This window comes from Neolamprologus multifasciatus, chromosome 1 (genome assembly GCF_963576455.1).
Source record: "Neolamprologus multifasciatus chromosome 1, fNeoMul1.2, whole genome shotgun sequence".
Taxonomy (NCBI): Eukaryota; Metazoa; Chordata; class Actinopteri; order Cichliformes; family Cichlidae; genus Neolamprologus; species Neolamprologus multifasciatus.
The window spans coordinates 37798904-37816396 of NC_140439.1; the positions used below are offsets into that span (position 1 = coordinate 37798904).

General features: G+C 45.7%; 2 protein-coding genes across 7 annotated transcripts in view; one reads left to right on the plus strand and one right to left on the minus strand.

Annotated features, from left to right (window-relative positions):
- The window catches only part of LOC146526236 (WD repeat-containing protein 88-like), a 23288-nt gene continuing 5795 nt past the window's right edge, over positions 1-17493 (plus strand). For 2 of the 5 annotated variants that reach the window (XM_085164611.1, XM_085164620.1), the window contains exons 1-11: positions 1-883; positions 1852-1962; positions 2996-3084; positions 6185-6296; positions 6412-6550; positions 6631-6760; positions 6890-7131; positions 7615-7697; positions 7790-7858; positions 9595-9690; positions 9794-11763. In XM_085164611.1, coding sequence (XP_085020737.1) covers positions 794-883; positions 1852-1962; positions 2996-3084; positions 6185-6296; positions 6412-6550; positions 6631-6760; positions 6890-7131; positions 7615-7697; positions 7790-7858; positions 9595-9690; positions 9794-9919 — 1287 coding nt within the window. In that variant the 5' untranslated portion in view covers positions 1-793 and the 3' untranslated portion in view covers positions 9920-11763. Of the gene's footprint in view, positions 884-1851; positions 1963-2995; positions 3085-6184; positions 6297-6411; positions 6551-6630; positions 6761-6889; positions 7132-7614; positions 7698-7789; positions 7859-8671; positions 9691-9793; positions 11764-17493 lie in introns of those variants that run through there. The other 3 variants (XM_085164626.1, XM_085164631.1, XM_085164640.1) reach the window with 3 other exon arrangements.
- wdr59 (WD repeat domain 59) overlaps positions 11213-17493 on the minus strand; it is a 17400-nt gene continuing 11119 nt past the window's right edge. The window contains exons 19-27 of one of the 2 annotated variants that reach the window (XM_085164544.1): positions 16550-16603; positions 14237-14370; positions 13729-13810; positions 13212-13324; positions 12891-13041; positions 12488-12569; positions 12275-12395; positions 12052-12194; positions 11213-11700 (exon numbers count right to left, since the gene is read on the minus strand). In XM_085164544.1, the coding sequence (XP_085020670.1) occupies positions 11465-11700; positions 12052-12194; positions 12275-12395; positions 12488-12569; positions 12891-13041; positions 13212-13324; positions 13729-13810; positions 14237-14370; positions 16550-16603 (1116 nt within the window). In that variant the 3' untranslated portion in view covers positions 11213-11464. The remainder of the gene's footprint in view (positions 11701-12051; positions 12195-12274; positions 12396-12487; positions 12570-12890; positions 13042-13211; positions 13325-13728; positions 13811-14236; positions 14371-16549; positions 16604-17493) is intronic. The other variant, XM_085164550.1, reaches the window with a different exon arrangement.

Below are 17493 nucleotides of genomic sequence, written 5' to 3' on the forward strand. Positions count from 1 at the left end.
AACAGCACAAACTGTAACAGCTGCATACAGGGAACCACTCAGTCATGTTTATCCTGCAGGACAATCTGACAGGGAAAGAAGGAAAAATAAGGGAACCACGGACAACTTTGATAATGCTTTGATTTATCCACAGTATATTTAGTTCAAATATTGTTTTCATCACAGAGGGATTGTACTGGTTTCAGTGGGAAAAGTATGCAGCTCATTTAAATATGAAGTTCAAAGAGCTGTGAAAACTTGACTGTTCATAAAGTGTGTCAGTATTTTATAAGGAGGTCATGTTTCTGTATCATCTCTCTCCTGTCAGAGCCTCTTACCCAAACATCTCAAGTAAATTATACTGCACAGTTTTCTCTCCAATAAAAGAATATTCACTGCATATATTTACTTCCATTTTATCTGAAACATTCAAGGAGGAGATCTTTTACTGTATTTTGGTGATATTGCCCTTAAATATGACTAAAGCTTTCATACAGTGGTGATCATGGACATAACTGAGATCAGTCTGACTGAACTCTGAAAATCATTGAGTGTTATTTCACAGAACCATAATTAGATTAACTCAAACTGAAACACGCAGTGTTAAACAGTAGTATAATTATCATTAACTGTCAAAGTAAGTGCGTATTTTGCTTGTTTCCGTTTCCATCAAAAATCTAATTATCAACTAATTATCTTATCTCCCACCGCCCCCGAATGCACCAAATTTCGCTTGTGAGGCTGTTGCCACGGTAACTGTCATTAGCTAAAGGTTTAGCTTTTGGCTAAACGACCAGTTTAATTTGTACCGAAAATGGCGTCAAGAAACATCGACCCTTTGTCAGCGGAGGAGCCTTCAGAAGGCGGAGAAGAGGAGAGAGAAGCGTGGAGCTCGGAGTCTCAGGTAAACCGAAACGGTTAGCTCGGTGGCTAACGTTAGCGTGATGCGTTCACTTGCATGTGAGGTTTGTGCAAAGTTAGATCCTGCATCCTGTCTCTTGGTCTGAAGCACGAGAGCAAAGTTATTTTAGAGCGTCTGATCCCGACAGTCTGAGATGGAGCAGGCATATTTATTCTGTAACTTCCAGTAATTCTGTAACAGTTATTATAAAGTTCAGGTAATAGTAAAGCACTATTAGAATTCCTAGAATCTAAGTACAGTGCAATACCGAGGTCGCTACTTTTATCTTTGATGTATTGACGTTTTTATCGAGCTTAAGATTTCATTTACGAAACATAAGGAGAGCTAATAGAAACATGGGCAGATTAGTGAACAGCCTCAAGGCGCCACTGGATCAACCAAATGAACGTTTCAAAATTAGGATTCACCAGCGTGAGCATCATAATAAAGGATCTGTAAATATTTTTTAAAAATCTGTGCTGTCAGTGTGGACTGTTATGCGCAGATTAATGTTGTAAGATGAGTCTGAAAACTATTTGTAAAAGTGACAGTGATGGGCAGAGTTGCATGTGTATTGCAAAACCGGGTCATTGAGTGAGTCAGAGGGGAGGGCCAAACGTGCAAACTGGCTTTGAGCCGTTCCGCCCTCATTTTAAAGTAGGGAAATGCACATCATCAACTCTATATTTTTATCTGCAGCATCAAATCTTACTGCTATTTCTCTGTCTGGGTTCTATGTGCGGTAAGATCCCACTTTCTCCTGTTCATTCAGCTATTGCAAAACAAGCATTCATTTAAAACCAAAGCTTAGAATTTGAGCTCCAGTAGCCCAAAATATATTGCTGTTCGAAGCTGGTCCATAATTATACTGGGCAACCACTGCATGGATGTTCTTTGTACAGTAGATGTCAGTCTTCTATCTTTCTCCTCAATGGTCCTCTGCTAGTTTGCTGTATAACCTGTGTCTGCAGATCCCAGTGAAGGTGTTGCAAGCTCACAGCGATGCTGTGACCACAGCTCGAGTCTGCTGCGACAATCGCTGCATCCTGAGCTGCTCCTCAGACTGCACCGCTGTCCTCTGGGTAAGCTGCTGTCATGGTCGGCAGTTTTTATGAGTTTATGTGCCTGTTTTGATTTTAGGGTTGGTCTACACTCGAGTTTCTAATGTCAGATCAATTCAGTTTTATTTACACAGCGCCAAATCACAACAACAGTCGCCTCAAAGCGCTTTATATTGTAAGATAGATCCTACAGTAATAGATACAGAGAAAAAGCCCAACAATCATATGAACCCCTATGAGCAGCACTTTGGTGACAGTGGGAAGGAAAAACTTCCTTTTAACAGGAAGAAACCTCCAGCAGAACCAGGCTCAGGGAGGGGTGGGGCCATCTGCTGCGACCAGGAGATACTTTGCACTTTGAATCTCCTGTTCCACCACATCTCCAAAGTTCTGTGGAGGCCATTGGAGTACAGTTAACTCATCGTCATGTTCAAGAAACCAGTGTGGGACGATTTGAGCTTTGTGGCTGGAAGGAGCCATCAGAAGATGGTGCACTGTGGTCAAATAGGCATGGAAATAGTCAGCAACAACACTCGGGTATGCTGTGGAGTTTAAATGATGCTAAGTTGACACCAAAGTGAACATAACTCTACACTCTTAAACTACCAGCAGCCTGAAATCAGGACACAAGGCAGGATGGATCAATCCCACCGTCTCAATGTCCCAACAAGAAATACAGAAGATCAGACAGTTCCAGTTTTTTTATTGTCTTATTTTGGTGAGCATGTGTAAACTGTAGCTTCAGCTTCTTGTTCTTAGCAGACAGGCGTGGCTCCCCATGTGGTCTTCTGCTGTTTTAACCCATCTTCTTCAAGGTTGTGTGCTGAGAGACGCTCTTCTGCAAACCCTGAGAGGAAAGCCTCGTATTTGTTTTCTTCCTCTGTGTTTTTTTGTGTGTCCACATCAGTCTGTAGTATCTCAGAATCCGTGTTTGACTGAACAGCCTCTCTGTAGATCAGTTTTCTGATGAATTCATTCCACAGAAAGTTTAGGAATAAATCATCAGAAGGTTGTTCCATATTCACTCTTCCTGGTTGACCTCTGACCTGTGTAGGATGTGGGGAGCTGTCAGCCTCTGAGGACGTTTGAGGGAGTTCACAGTAAAGCCATCACTGAGTGTGCTCTGATCCCAAACAGCAACAGGTGGGTTCCACGTTAGCTTTAAATTCAGCTAGGTTATGATCCTGCAGCTGAGAGCAGATGATTTCTCTTTTGAATTTTGCAAACATTATTCAATTCAATTCAATTCAATTTTATTTATATAGCGCCAAATCACAACAAATGTCGCCTCAAGGCGCTTCATAGATACAGAGAAAAGCCCAACAATCATATGACCCCCTATGAGCAAGCACTTTGGCGACAGTGGGAAAGAAAAACTCCCTTTTAACAGGAAGAAACCTCCGGCAGAACCAGGCTCAGGGAGGGGCGGGGCCATCTGCTGCGACCGGTTGGGGTGAGAGAAGGAAGACAGGATAAAAGACATGCTGTGGAAGAGAGACAGAGGTTAATAACAGATATGATTCAATGCAGAGAGGTCTGTTAATACATAGTGAGTGAGAAAGGTGACTGGAAAGGAAAAACTCAATGCATCATGGGAATCCCCCGGCAGCCTACATCTATTGCAGCATAACTAAGGGAGGATTCAGGGTCACCTGGTCCAGCCCTAACTATATGCTTTAGCAAAAAGGAAAGTTTGAAGCCTAATCTTAAAAGTAGAGATAGTGTCTGTCTCCCGAATCCAAACTGGAAGCTGGTTCCACAGAAGAGGGGCCTGAAAACTGAAGGCTCTCCCTCCCATTCTACTTTTAAATACTCTAGGAACAACAAGTAGGCCTGCAGAGTGGGAGCGAAGTGCTCTAATAGGGTGATATGGTACTACAAGGTCATTAAGATAAGATGGGGCCTGATTATTTAAGACCTTGTATGTGAGGAGCAGGATTTTGAATTCAATTCTGGATTTAACAGGAAGCCAATGAAGGGAAGCCAAAACAGGAGAAATCTGCTCTCTCTTTCTAGTCCCTGTCAGTACTCTTGCTGCAGCATTTTGGATTAGCTGAAGGCTTTTCAGTGAGTTTTTTGGACATCCTGATAATAATGAATTACAGTCGTCCAGCCTGGAAGTAATAAATGCATGAACTAGTTTTTCAGCGTCACTCTGAGACAGGATATTTCTAATTTTAGAGATGTTGCACAAATGGAAGAACGCAGTCTTACATATTTGTTTAATATGTGCGTTGAAGGACATATCCTGGTCAAAAATGACTCCAAGGTTCCTCACAGTGTTACTGGAGGCCAAGGTAATGCCATCCAGAGTAAGAATCTGGTTAGATACCATATTTCTAAGCTTTTCAGCGCCGAGTACAATGACCTCAGTTTTATCTGAGTTAAGAAGCAGAAAGTTAGTGGCCATCCAAGTCTTTATGTCTTTAAGACATTCCTGCAGTTTAACTAATTGGTGTGTGTTATCTGGTTTCATGGACAGATAGAGCTGGGTGTCATCTGCATAGCAGTGTAAATGTATGCTATGTCTTCTAATGATGCTGCCTAGGGGAAGCATGTATAATGTAAACAGAATTGGTCCTAGCACCGAACCCTGTGGAACTCCATAATTAACCTCAGTGTGTGAAGAGGACTCTCCATTTACATGCACAAATTGGAGTCTATTAGATAGATATGATACAAACCACTGCAGTGCAGTACCTGTAATACCTACAGCATGTTCTAATCGCTCTAATAGGATATTATGGTCAACAGTATCGAATGCTGCACTAAGGTCAAGAAGGACAAGCACAGAGATGAGTCCACTGTCAGAGGCCATAAGAAGATCATTTGTAACCTTCAATAAAGCTGTTTCTGTGCTGTGATGAGCTCTGAAACCTGACTGAAACTCTTCAAATAAACCATTCCTCTGCAGATGATCTGTTAGCTGTTTGACAACTACTCTTTCAAGGATTTTTGATATGAAAGGAAGGAAACATTATGACCTGGAAGCCAAAATCTTTCCACCTGTATTCCTTTTGTCTTGGTCAAAGCTGAGCTGTCGGGTCTTTTCAAGTGAGGCAGAAAGAAGAAAGGGTGAGATGAACTTCTGCCAACATTTACATTAAGTAGCGTTAGAAGTTGGCGGCGTACAGGTCAACATTAAAACATTTTTTCAGTTATTTGTGCAGCTGGCCTTGTAGTCAGATTACTGCAATGTCTTTTTTTTTTTTGATCAAGGTCTTTTTATTGATCAAAGAATTGCTTCCAACAACAATTACAGCAATATTAACAAACAGTCGTGCCCCCCACCCACCCATCCAGAACAGTGTAACTAAAACCCAGCCAGAGAGGAAAGAAGAGATAAAAGAAAAGAAAATTACAGATACAAAGTAAATAATAAAATAAATGAACAACAGCAAGGGAAAAAAACAACAACAACAAAAAAAACCCACTCACACGCACATTAAGCGATAGTATCGGGACTTAATCTTTCAAAGTAAGTAAGAAAAGGTTGCCATGTGTCATAAAACCTCCGAACCGAACCTTTTACAGTGTAGCGGATCTTTTCCAGCTGAGTATAGTACACGACATCCTTAACCCATCGCCCATATACAGGTGGAAGTGGCTCTTTCCATTTCAATAATATCATTCTACGGGCCAAAAGAGTGCAAAAGGCCAGAAGATCAGAGTGTGATTTGGAAAGACTGGCATCACAAGGCGTCACCCCAAAAATAGCTATAAACGGGCAGGGTGCAATTGGAACACCAAATATGTTGGACATGGTTTCAAATATGCTTTTCCAAAAGCTACCCAGTTTTGGACATGCCCAGAACATGTGAGATAGGGAAGCAGGCTCTCGATTACTGCAATGTCTGAATATTTGGAAAAATGAGTTCCCGTGAGTTTCCCGTCACTGTCACTGGAACTGTAAGCTCCACCAGCTGGTGAAGATTCGCTGTTACCAAGACTGTAAAGTCAAGTAGACTTGTAAAAGTTGACTTTCTGAGATTTGTAAAACAAAAAGTAGCAATTTTTGCACCTTTATCTGATGATAGATGAAGTTTTTCTTCGTTTCTTTGAGGAAAAAACATCTTTGTGAATTAATCGATGACTTATTCATCGTCCATGGACCCGTAAGGCTTCATGTAATCTCTTTCACTCTGATGAAAAAAACATAAAGTTCACAAAAAACAACAATGCAGAAACTTCCATGTAGTAACCCGAGTGCACCTGTGAATGAAACGTTTGCTCTGTGTGTCAGGATGGTCACAGTGTCCTGGGATAAGAAGATGGTGGCCTGGGACCTCGAGACCGGACTCACTCTGGTAACGTCTGCTGTCACGCTCCTGGAGTTTCAAACCAGCAACCTTCCTGTGATTCGCTGCACACATTTCTCTGCGCTCACGTTTCTGCTCTTTCTCACACATGGAATAAATTTGGTCTTTTTGCTTTTCTGAGTTCGACTCACTTTTATGATCTTTGTCGCAGTGGAAATCGAGGCAGCTCGGCCTGCTGACCTCCTGCAGCTCCTCGTCTGACGGCCGGCTGGTCGTTTGCGCTGTAAATCCTCAGAATGGCGTTTCCATCTGCGACGCCGCCAGCGGACAGATGCTGCACCACGTCAGCGGTAGGACAGGTCGCGTGTTGCCCGGTCGGCAGTAATACTCCTGTGAGCGTCAGCGAGCGTGTGTTTGCTTTGCCGATCAGATCTTCACCGATCCTGCGTCACTCGATGTCGCTTCGACCCTCAGAGCCAGCGAGTGGCCACCGTCTCTGCAGACCGCAGCATCAAACTGTGGGACCTGCGGGCGCAGAAAACCACCGTGTCCATCGACAGGTGAAGCATTTCAGTGACCTGTAAACGCTCTGAGCTCCTCTCACGCTGTGTGGCTTTTGTCTTCAGCGTGAAACACTCTGAAGTCTCAGATATTTATCAGATTCACAAAAGTTTGATGACAATTTTCAGACCCTCAGAGGAGCCCCCCTGTGCGCTTGTTCTTGTTTACATTCTCGCAATCAGTAACCATGGAAACGTCGTCTCAGCCTGCTGCTTTACCAGCAACGGGCACTTCCTGTGCACGGCGTCGTGGGACAAGACGCTGAAGCTGTGGGACCTGCAGGCGGGGGGCTTCCGATCTCACGGCGGGACGCCGCTGCAGGGAGGCCACGAAGGCAGCGTGAGTGCCTGCTGCCTCGCCGCTGCTGACGGTGAGACCTCTGAGCAAGCAGGTGTCCTCAGCTGACGTCCTCAGATTCTCCAGTAACATTTGTGCTGAACTACGAGCAAGAGGCGGCGTTTGATTCGATGAACACTTGCTAAATCCACGTATGGACAAAAGAGTTCTTTTAATGTGTATTTTTAACTATTTAATTATTTATGCATTAGGATTTAGCTAATTTTTACGAATGAAAATGAACAAAGCTCATCGTGTCCTGTAAGTATGTTTTCTGTCCTCGTTAAGAAGCAGACCTCTAAAGGATCAGAGGTCAGGTGGTTTAGACCTCTGGTGGTTGCACGGCTTAAGATTTGTAAGAAATGTCAGCACCTTAGAGTCCGTCATGCTGTTTACTATGTTTAGAAAGCAAGCACTGCTCACTGAGCTGATGTGTTTTTCTGCAGGTACTGGAACATGCTCAGTTCTTCCTCATAATGTTTGCCTAATAAAATCACTTCCTGTTGTGTTTCCTCAGCGAACCTCCTGGTGTCCGCCTCCTACGACGGCACTGTTGCTCTCTGGGATTTGTCGTCTCTCTCTCAGACTCTCGTGCTGAAGGTGATTAAACTCGGCTGTGTGAAGACATCCTGATGTTTCTGGTCGTGTTCTTTTAGACACTTAACTCCTGATTTTGCTTTTTCCCCCATCAGGGCCACAGTGATTGGGTGACAGATGTGTCAGTGAGTGCTGACAGGAAGTTGTTGGCTTCTTCCTCCAAGGTTCACAAGTATTTTCACTCACAGTCCCGGCCAGAAGTTTTTAGGAAGTTTTTGCTCCTTGAGCTTTTCTTTCTTTCTTTCTTTGTCCTGTCTTTCTCCCCTCACCCTCACCGTGCTCACCATCTCTGAGCCTGGGTCTGCTGGAGGTTTCTTCCTGTGAAAATTTAGGTTTTCCTTCCCACTGTCACCAAAGTACGGAGCCCTACGGAGCCCCGCAGGGGACATGGGAGAAAAAAAAATTAAGACGGATCTTAGACGGACGAGATCCCGAAACTAACTCGGGATCTCGCAAAAGTTTTGCGAGATCCCGAGTTTGTTTTGCGAGATCTCGCAAAAGTCCGTCTTAATTATTTTTTCTCCCATATCCCCTGCGGGGCTCTACGGAGTCCGTCTTAATTATTTTTATATAAAATCTAAAAAAATTAAGACGGACTTTTGCAAGATCTCGCAAAACTAACTCGGGATCTCGCAAAACTTTTGCGAGATCTCGCAAAACAAACTCGGGATCTCGCAAAACAAACTCGGGATCTCGCAAAAGTTTTAGCCGCATTCTTCGGACGTCGGCTCGAAGCCGACCGGGAGGTCGAGGTACGATGTGCCGGGAAAGCGGTGTTCCTCCCGGCTGTAGTAGGTCTCGACCTCCCGTTAGCTTCGAGCTAACGGGAAGTATGCGGCTAAAACTTTTGCGAGATCCCGAGTTTGTTTTGCGAGATCTCGCAAATGTCCGTCTTAATTTTTTTTTTCTCCCATGTCCCCTGCGGGGCTCCGTACCAAAGTGCTTGTTCACAGGGGGGTTTCTCTGTTTTATTGTAGGGTCTGGATCTTACAATATCATTGGTACCCTGGATGTTTAATCTGTTTTCTGATAATTCACCAGAGAAATGTTAAAAATCATTTTATGGAAATTTGGAAAGCAAACAGTGTTTAGTCTCCTGGAAGACCTGCATCTCACCTCAGACATCCTGTAACCAGGTACAGGACAAACAGCCGTAGCCAGGATGCCAAGGCTGATGGTCTCAACATCAGTACTAAGAAAAGGCAGCAAATCAACACAACGCCACACAGGTCTGACTAATAGTGATGAACAGCTGGAACGTGCTGAAGGGTTCATGTATTTTTGCAGCCCAATCAGAGCAGAGTTTGACGTCCACGCGGATATTTAGCAGAGACGGACCAAAGTGCGTCATCTGAGAACAACACAGATCATGCAGAAGACTTTCTGATGCCGGCACATTTCACAGAAAGACGTCAGAGCAAGAAGACAAAGTGAAGACACCAAAGGGTGTGTTTGTTTTGTATTCTGAGCTGGTCAGGTGTAAGCAGCATCATGGGCCCAGGACGGGTGGAGTCAAAGTTCCTTCCTATCTGTCACAATGAAGAAAACTAGCTGCAGGGTCACATCACCATGTGGGACTGATGGAAAGATCTCCCGTTCACCTGCATTTGGACTCCAGGACCATCTTCAAGCTGTGATTCCTTCAGTGTCAGTAATTATATAACAGAGTCACATTTGAACCCTCGTGACTGCAGCTCATGGCTGTGAAGTTCAGTGCAATTCAACCCTCTGTCAGGATCAGAGGACGCTCTCCACTCAGTTTGTTGCTTCATTTCCTGTTGCTTTTTTTTTGGTTTCAGATGAAGGTGTTTTTGGGGCACATATCATTTTTAAATATTGAAGGTTGAATTTGAAAATCTGTTAGACGACGACAACAATTTCACTGCGTCTGTCTCTGCAGGACGGGACTGTTCGGCTGTGGGACATAGAGAACATGGAAGATATCCCAGAGGTCATGAAGAGGAACGCGGAGGGAGCGGGAATTCACATCCTGAAGGTCCGAGTCGTTCATGGATCCTTTTTTCTCGAACTGATTTAAATGTTTTAGACTCCCCACAGCTGCTGCTGGTCTGTGACGATGACACTGTGTGTGTTTGCAGTGCGAAGAGTGTGGAAAGCCATTCCCAGTGTCCAGACTGCTGACCTCAGAGCTGTTCACGCAGTGCGTCTTCTGTCGCCTCAAATCGCCACCCAGATACCGACCGCAGCCGCCACCGCTTACATGACTTCCTGTGCAGGAGGAAATGTTGTACTAAGTTTTGCAAGGTCTAGTTTTTAAACTGAAAATCGAATCTGATATTAAAATGATTTCGAGTATGAAACTCTGTAATCCTGGTTCTGATAATGCTGCTGTATAAATAAATGTGATGACGCTTATGTGTAAGTTCTTTGAGGAGAGTCTGGAGTCGCACATCTGTCTGCTTCCCAGGTGTTTGGTGGCTCATATAAGCTTTACATCACCTCCACCTCCACCCAAGCTCATGAATCCAGTCTGAGGTGTTTCTGGATGGGCTTCATATGTTCTGCTGTGTCTGTGGGTCCTTCCCAGTCGAAAGACATGCGTGTGGTGATTCGAAGTTGCTCTCCAGGATGTGTCCAGCTGACCCACGTAGGTGGTTACAACATCAATAAATAGATCATTAGAAGGAAGCGAATATGATTTATTGAAGCACAGAATTCATTTTGAGATATTTGTCGGTTAGACTCTGATGGCGTTGAATCCCGGCGGGGATCGGGATTAGCGCAGGGACGCTGGTGGTGGAGATGAAGATGCTTGGATGGAGGAGGCGGGTTGCACAAAGGCATCTGCAAGTGAAATGGCAGATGTGCTCTGAGATTTAAAGTACGTGTGAAGGTTGATTGGCCTGAAAGATGATTGGACCAGACCAGTGATGTCACAATCAGCTTGACAGCATGGGAAAGTGGAAGTGATGTGATGCGTAGATTAGCCACCAAACATCTGGGTGTGTTGAACTCACCTGAAGTGACGCCTGAAATGCTTCTTTGAATTTCAGTAACTTGTAGCTTTTTTAGATAAAGGTTAAGTGTAGTGGTTGATGATGTCATCGAGCTTTAGCTACACACACATACACAACCCTCGTGCCTATGGTATGACAACTTTTCTCCGTGCCCCTGGTACACTGTGCAGAAACACCTTGCCACACACACACACTACAGGCTGTTATGTGAACAGTGACCTCTGTATTGCGACGTCTGTTTTAAACTGGATGCTGGAGAAAAGCACAACTGATTCAGATTTCATGCACAAACATACTTTATAACATTTGAAACTATTCAGTCTTTAATTTTCTACAGAAATCCGTCAGAGTCTGCGACGACGTCTGCAGTGAGGCAGAGAGCTGCTGCGAGTCTTCGTCGCATCATTCGTTTCTGAGCGCGGCGACTCCTCCGCTGTGTTACAAAGCAGCAAAGGTGAGGTCACATCAGTGACTTGATTCGCCACAAAAATGCGATTTTAGTCGAGTCGTGTGTTTCATAATCTGCGTTTGATGAGTCTGTTTTCTTTGCACTTTTTTCCACGTACAAACTTTTCCAGCTTTGACAGACAGAAAAACATCCGTGTTTTTTCACTTGTGCTAATAAATCATCTTTGCCATCTCCGGTAGATTTGATGCCGAGATCTCGCTCTGGAGCGAAGTGTTGGACGGACTGACGTCGCCTCCAGCAGAGCAGCTGCCGATCTCCCATCACGTGATCACAGAGGAGGTTTTAAACATGGCGATCCCATCACGCGGAGCGTCCGCGCCGCGTCAGAAGGTGCTCTGTAGCAGACAGTGGCATCCGCAGCCGGCCGGACACTCGTCCTGCCGCCGAAACCAGTCCATCATGTGACTGGTGTGTCCTCCGTGGCCGCAGCTCAGGCAGAAGTTGGAGGAGCCGCGGACGGCGACGTGACAGATGGCGCACTGGAAGGTGAGGCGCTTGCAGACAGCGCACTGCGTCCCACGAGCCTGACTGCGGCAGTGACAGCAGTACACGCCAAACTCTGCAGAGAGACGACAGAAGAAGAGCGTCAGCTGCGGACACAGAGCGTCTTCACCTGTTTGAGGTTTGTCTTCCCAAACTGAAAGACTTCTAATCAAGTCAGAGCTTTAAACACTTAGCTGTGCCTCTATTCTTTGTTTACTCTCTTCACATTCTTCTAACATTAGTTTTCCTTTATAGAAAGAAACCTGAACACGTTTCTGATTGGTCGGATGCTGCAAACCCCGCCTCTTTCGTGTGTGTAGCTAGATAAACCCTGGGTTTACTCTTCGTGTGACAGTGTAAATTAGAACAATGAAACAACACGTGCGACTAGACGAACACATCAGCGATTCTTCCCCAGAAGACGCACCGATGCCTTTGTGAGGTTCAGGCGGGCAGGAGGCGAACTTGAGCACTTCGGCTCTCTTGTCTCGCAGACCCCAGCGGTACAAGATTTCACCGTAGCACTTCTTAAAGTCGTCAAACTGCAGTGTGTTGGCCGGGTCCAGAAGCCTGCACGGGGAGAGGAAGTGACATCAGACTGACAGCTGGGCAGATATGTTTAGGCGCAGCTGGAGGCGGAGCTACATCACCTCTTGTTCATCACGTGCTGGTCTCGCTCGCGTTCTCGCGGGTCTGTGTAGCCCTGGTTGACGTAGCGGTAGTCGTCGGGAGAGGATTCGCCCCACGGGTTGGCGTGCTCCGAGTCTCGACCTGGAAGTCAAACAAAAACAGGAGACCGTGTTGGCGGAGATGAAGCCAAATATTCTCAGAGGCGGCGTGTGCGAGGAGCTGAGGAGCCTCACCTGGGTTCCAGGTGGTCGTGGTGATGGAGTCAGAGGTGCTGGAGCAGGAGCCCGAGGTGACGGAGCTGGACGTGTAGCTGGGCTGAGATAGCCAAACACACACATTACATCACTTCCTGTAGCTGGTTTTACTGTAATGACCTAAACAAACCCTGTGGAGTCAGCTGGTGTGGAACAGGTTCACTCAAACTAAGGTCAGGAAGTCAAAGAGCTGAGTGGGCGCTTAAATAAACTCTCATCCAAAACTAAAGCTAAAATAAATTTTCTAAACAGAATTTCCCAAATCATCGCTGTACCTCTGTCCATCTTTTATGTACAGTAACCTCAGTTTAGCTCCCTCTTTTCTAAACAGCAGCTCAGCTGTTTCCATTTCTGTCAATAAGCAGCCTTTAATCTGACTCACATAACGAGTGTGGTGCGGGGGGAACACGGAGGCCCGCGATGCGTGGTGCCCGAATAGTGCGTAAGAGTCTGGAGGCGGAGCCTGAGCTTTGAACACGCTGCACAGCATGGCCAGAGTCTGAACGTCACTTATCTGACTGTAGTGATCCAGGCTGAAACACAGAGAATCGACATGTGAGTTTATTTATTTTGAATTCAACGTTTTTATTCTTTTTTATTCTAAACTAAATTTCCCCCTCGGCTGCTCCGTCACCCAAACCGAGAGCTCAACACGGCACAGGCGTGGCGATCAGGAGCCTCGGCTTTGCTCTCAGTAACTCACAGAGTCTCCAGCAGGTGGCGTCCGAATGGGTGTCTGGCCCAAGGAGTCTCCATGTCCGGGTCAGAGTCTGGGCTCAGGTCCTGATTGGTTGCTGCAGACGCCAGAGCCCAAACCTGCACAGAGAGGCGGGTTTAGAAGAGGCGCACAGCACCTCTGGTTCTACTTCAGCACTTTCTGCTCTCTTTATATCTACTTCAGCCTCAAACTAAACTCAGTTTTAACTAAACTCAGATTTAACTAAACTCAGTTTTAACTAAACTCAGATTTAACTAAACTCAGTTTTAACTAAACTCAGATTTAACTAAACTCAGTTTTAACTAAACTCAGTTTTAACTAAACTCAGATTTAACTAAACTCACTTTGCTTCCCTGTTCTGTAATTTTGCGATTTTGTTACCTCGTCTCTAAAACCTTCCTGGCTTCACGTTTTGTATAGTTTCTACTTCTGTAGCATCAACAAAAGCATTCAAAATCTGATTCAAATTCAAGTTAAAAATAAAAAGGATGCAAGCACCAACCTTCGCCACGTCTCTGCGTCCGACAGCGAGCGCCGCTGCGGCGTTCTTCTGACACGTTTCCTGGATGTCGTTCATGTTCAGGCTGAAGAGAGAAAATAAACCTGTAACAATCGGCGCGAAACACGAACGTGAAGAATTGATTTACGTCACAACAGCCGTCATCTCGATGTTGTGAAGGTTTCTGGTGAGGGTGGGTAAGTCCATCTTTTATATACAGTCTATGCTTTGGCTGCTGACAGGCTGGTTTAAAGTTGGTTTTGACTGTCTGTCTCTTGATTGATTGTTGATTAGTTAATCTGACCTTTTCAATAAATAAAATAACAGAAATAACTCAGAGATACAGTTGCATATGATAGAAAACTGAAAGGCATCAAATGCTCCTGTTTCAGAGGAACCAGAGGATTATTTTGGCGTTTACGCTCGTTAATCTGTTTAAATGAGTTTTCTGTGAATCAGCTGTGATGTGACTCGAGTGGGTGAGTGTTTGTTTTACAGCCTCGTGTCTCACATGTAGTTCTCTCCCAGAGTTTTGTGGACGGGCAGCAGGCAGGAGATCTCCTGGATGATGACTTTCCCGGCCAGTTTGATCGGACGGTTGCCGTAGTCCGTCCCCTCTCGCTTCGTCTTAAAGCGGCGGGATTTCTGACAGACAGAGAGAGACAGACAGACAGATAGCGAGCCGAGAAGACACAACAGAGCACCACCTGATTAAAAGTGGGCCGGAGGACGGTTGTTCACACTGCGAGACGCTGACTGACCAAAGACTCCGAGCTTTGATTTTTCAGAGCTTTTGAGATAAAGTGATTGTTTGTTTTTAAAGGTACTTCCTGTAACTTTGTCCAGGGAGCTCTCCTCCCACACTTGGATGGACGGCATCAATAAGCTCCTGTCTGTAGCTCTGTTAGGCAGTGTCAGATGCACCGATACACAACGCCTACCAAAGTTCTCAGTGGGATTTATGCCTGAGGAACATGAGAGCTGGTCGATGGCATCACAGAGGATCTTTGGCCACGAGAGGTCAAGCACCAGGAGGAAATCAGGGTGCACGGGACCATCATGAGGTCTGACAGATACTGGTCCTACAGCCCTGTGCAGCTCTCCTCCACCAGGCGACCCATCTCCTGGTAGCTCCTCCGCACTCTTTGCTGGGAGTCGCAGCAAACCTGTGCTATCTGTTACCTACCAGGTACCATCTCGTGCTACGAGCAGTGACGAGGATGCTAAAGCGAAAGTAAAGAGAAATCGTGAGGAGAGAGCGACGGTCTCATCGTGGTCACTGTGATTTGAACCAAAGCAGGTCAAACGGATTCACAGTCCTATATTCTTCCCAACTGAAGTGTCCTCACTTTGTTATACTGCGTCGTCGAGTCCTCCTTTGACTGTTTTGGACCACAGGAGACTTCAGAGGGGAACTCTTACACACCAGACTGTCGGGAGATCTTTTGGTGACCTCGAACCAGAATCGAACTCGGGCCGCTGCGCTCATCTTTGTCACCTGTGACCTACACCAGCGCCCTTTTTCCTCTCTTAAACCAGGAAGTGAAACTCAACATTAAAAATCTCACCTGGAAGGTCAAAGACAGGCCGGATTAACCCAACAACATTCTTCACGGGTCATAAACTTCACCTCAGCAGTTTTCCAAACCTTCCCGCAAAGATCCGCAGAGATGCAGGCGGCGTGTGTTTATGTGTTCACTCTGTTATTGATAAGAGGGCGATTAGTGCCGATTGATTGATCTCCGTTTGATCGTCGTCCTCGGCAGCTCGCAGTGTGAACGCGGTTAGCTTCCAGTTTAGTGACACACGATTATGCGGCCAAATTATTTTCAATAATAAGTTAGAGCTCTGCGCTGAGACTTACCTGGACGTGTTAAATGTTAGTGAACATTCAAAGCTTCACACGTTGATGAGCAGACAGGAAGTCGGGCAGCAGGGTTATTGTAGCACGGTTACATGATTTAAGTTCAGTTATGTGCTCAGAGTTATCGGTCATGCTAACGCTGCAAATTAACCTAAAATCACCGCGCTACCTGAGTGAAGTTGCCCCGCCCCCTCTTCTTTTTTCAATTTTGTTTGATCTGAAGAAGGTGGGGGAGGGGGGGCAACTTTAATCACATTTCCAACCTTTGCTGTGAACCTTTGGAGTTGCTGCTCGATACAAGAAGGAAGAGGAAGTCTGTCTTTTATTTTGAAAAATAAAACAACGTAAATTCTTCGAGCACCAAAGCCATGCAGCATCCAATCCGAGTGCAGCAAAGTAACCTCAGCTGCTCAAACGCCACCATCCTGATGTTAGCGTCTTTACATCAGCTTTGCCCAGAGAGCTTCTACCTCTGTGAGCCGCTGCTGAGGCCCGTGTCCAGAAACACATCAGCGTCCACGCCACAGTTTCACGGATTCTTCCTTCACCCACGCTCCACCTCTGCACCGCCTTTATCAAACCCTCGCTGACAGACGACCAGCACTCTACTGCAAACTAACTATGACAGACATGTTTTTTTTCCCACTTTTAAAATGTAAAAAACACTTTTTTCAAACCCTTTCAAACTTCTTCAGATTGTGACACTTTCAGTTTTTCACAGAGCGTAAATCAGCCCTGAGGATTTCTCATGACACACTTAAATCCAGAACACATAATTTAATATTGTTAAGGAAGCAGAATCAGGATGTGTTAGTCGAGGCGGCTGCAGCCAATCAGTGACATGCAAAAAAAACCAAAGTTAAACCCGAACGCTGAGGAAAAGCCCAGAGCGAGGCGAGAAGCGGACGGAGGCGGAGATCAGAAAACGGGGATGGGTGCTCGGATGGAGGAGCTCAGTACCGGCCAATCGTGGAGGGTTTGGACAGACCAGCGGCGGGAGGCAGAGATTGGGAGCTTCGGATTGGAGGAGAGTAAGGAGGAGGAGTGGCCCACAGCGGCATGGGGGAAGGGGAGCGGGTGATTGGCCGGAGAGAAACAGGAACACAGGAATAAAAAAACAAAACAAACAGAAACTGATCAGAGAGGACGGGACAGGAAACGGCAGCAGCGTTCAGCTCGACAGAGGCGAGCGGCGAGGGTTCTACTTCCTGTCAGGGTCCAGACTCAGGAGTGTTTCTTCGCACCTCACGTACACATGAGTTTGTTTGGCAACACTTTACAACAGCCTGTGACTGAGGCAGAGATCGTTTTAAAAACTAATTCTTTTACAAATGACAACATCAGCCTATCAGATGTCACTGATTCGTCACATGACCTTTTCCAAGAAGAAAACAAATACACAGGCTTTAACTGCCAGTGGTTAATTCAGCGCGGATACACAGCTGCCGCTAAGCTTCCACCAGTTCACTGCAAGCCCCGCGGCCCCCGCTGGGCCCAAGCGCCAAGGATGTGTATGTTTATTTCAGCTCACGCAGCTTTTCAGCCATTTTTACACAAAGAAACAATTAAAAACACCAAGCAGATGTTACGGCTTACTGTTCAGCTGATAGCCACCAGCTTATTTTCCACTAAGTTCTGATTTTAATGGCCAACAGGGGGCGCTACTCTGGATGCAAAAAGACTTCAAAGCCATACAGACAACAGGAAACAGCCTTCGACTCCTCCGTGCTCTGATGATGATCTGTAATACTGAGTAAAACATAAATTATTCATCAGGAGAGAGGATTACACAGGCCGTCAGCCAATCACGGTGCGATCAATTACGAGCTGTTAGCCGATCAGTGTGCGGTGTTCTTGGGTTGTCACTCAGATCCACCCGTCTTTCGTCAAACGCTCAGCTCGAG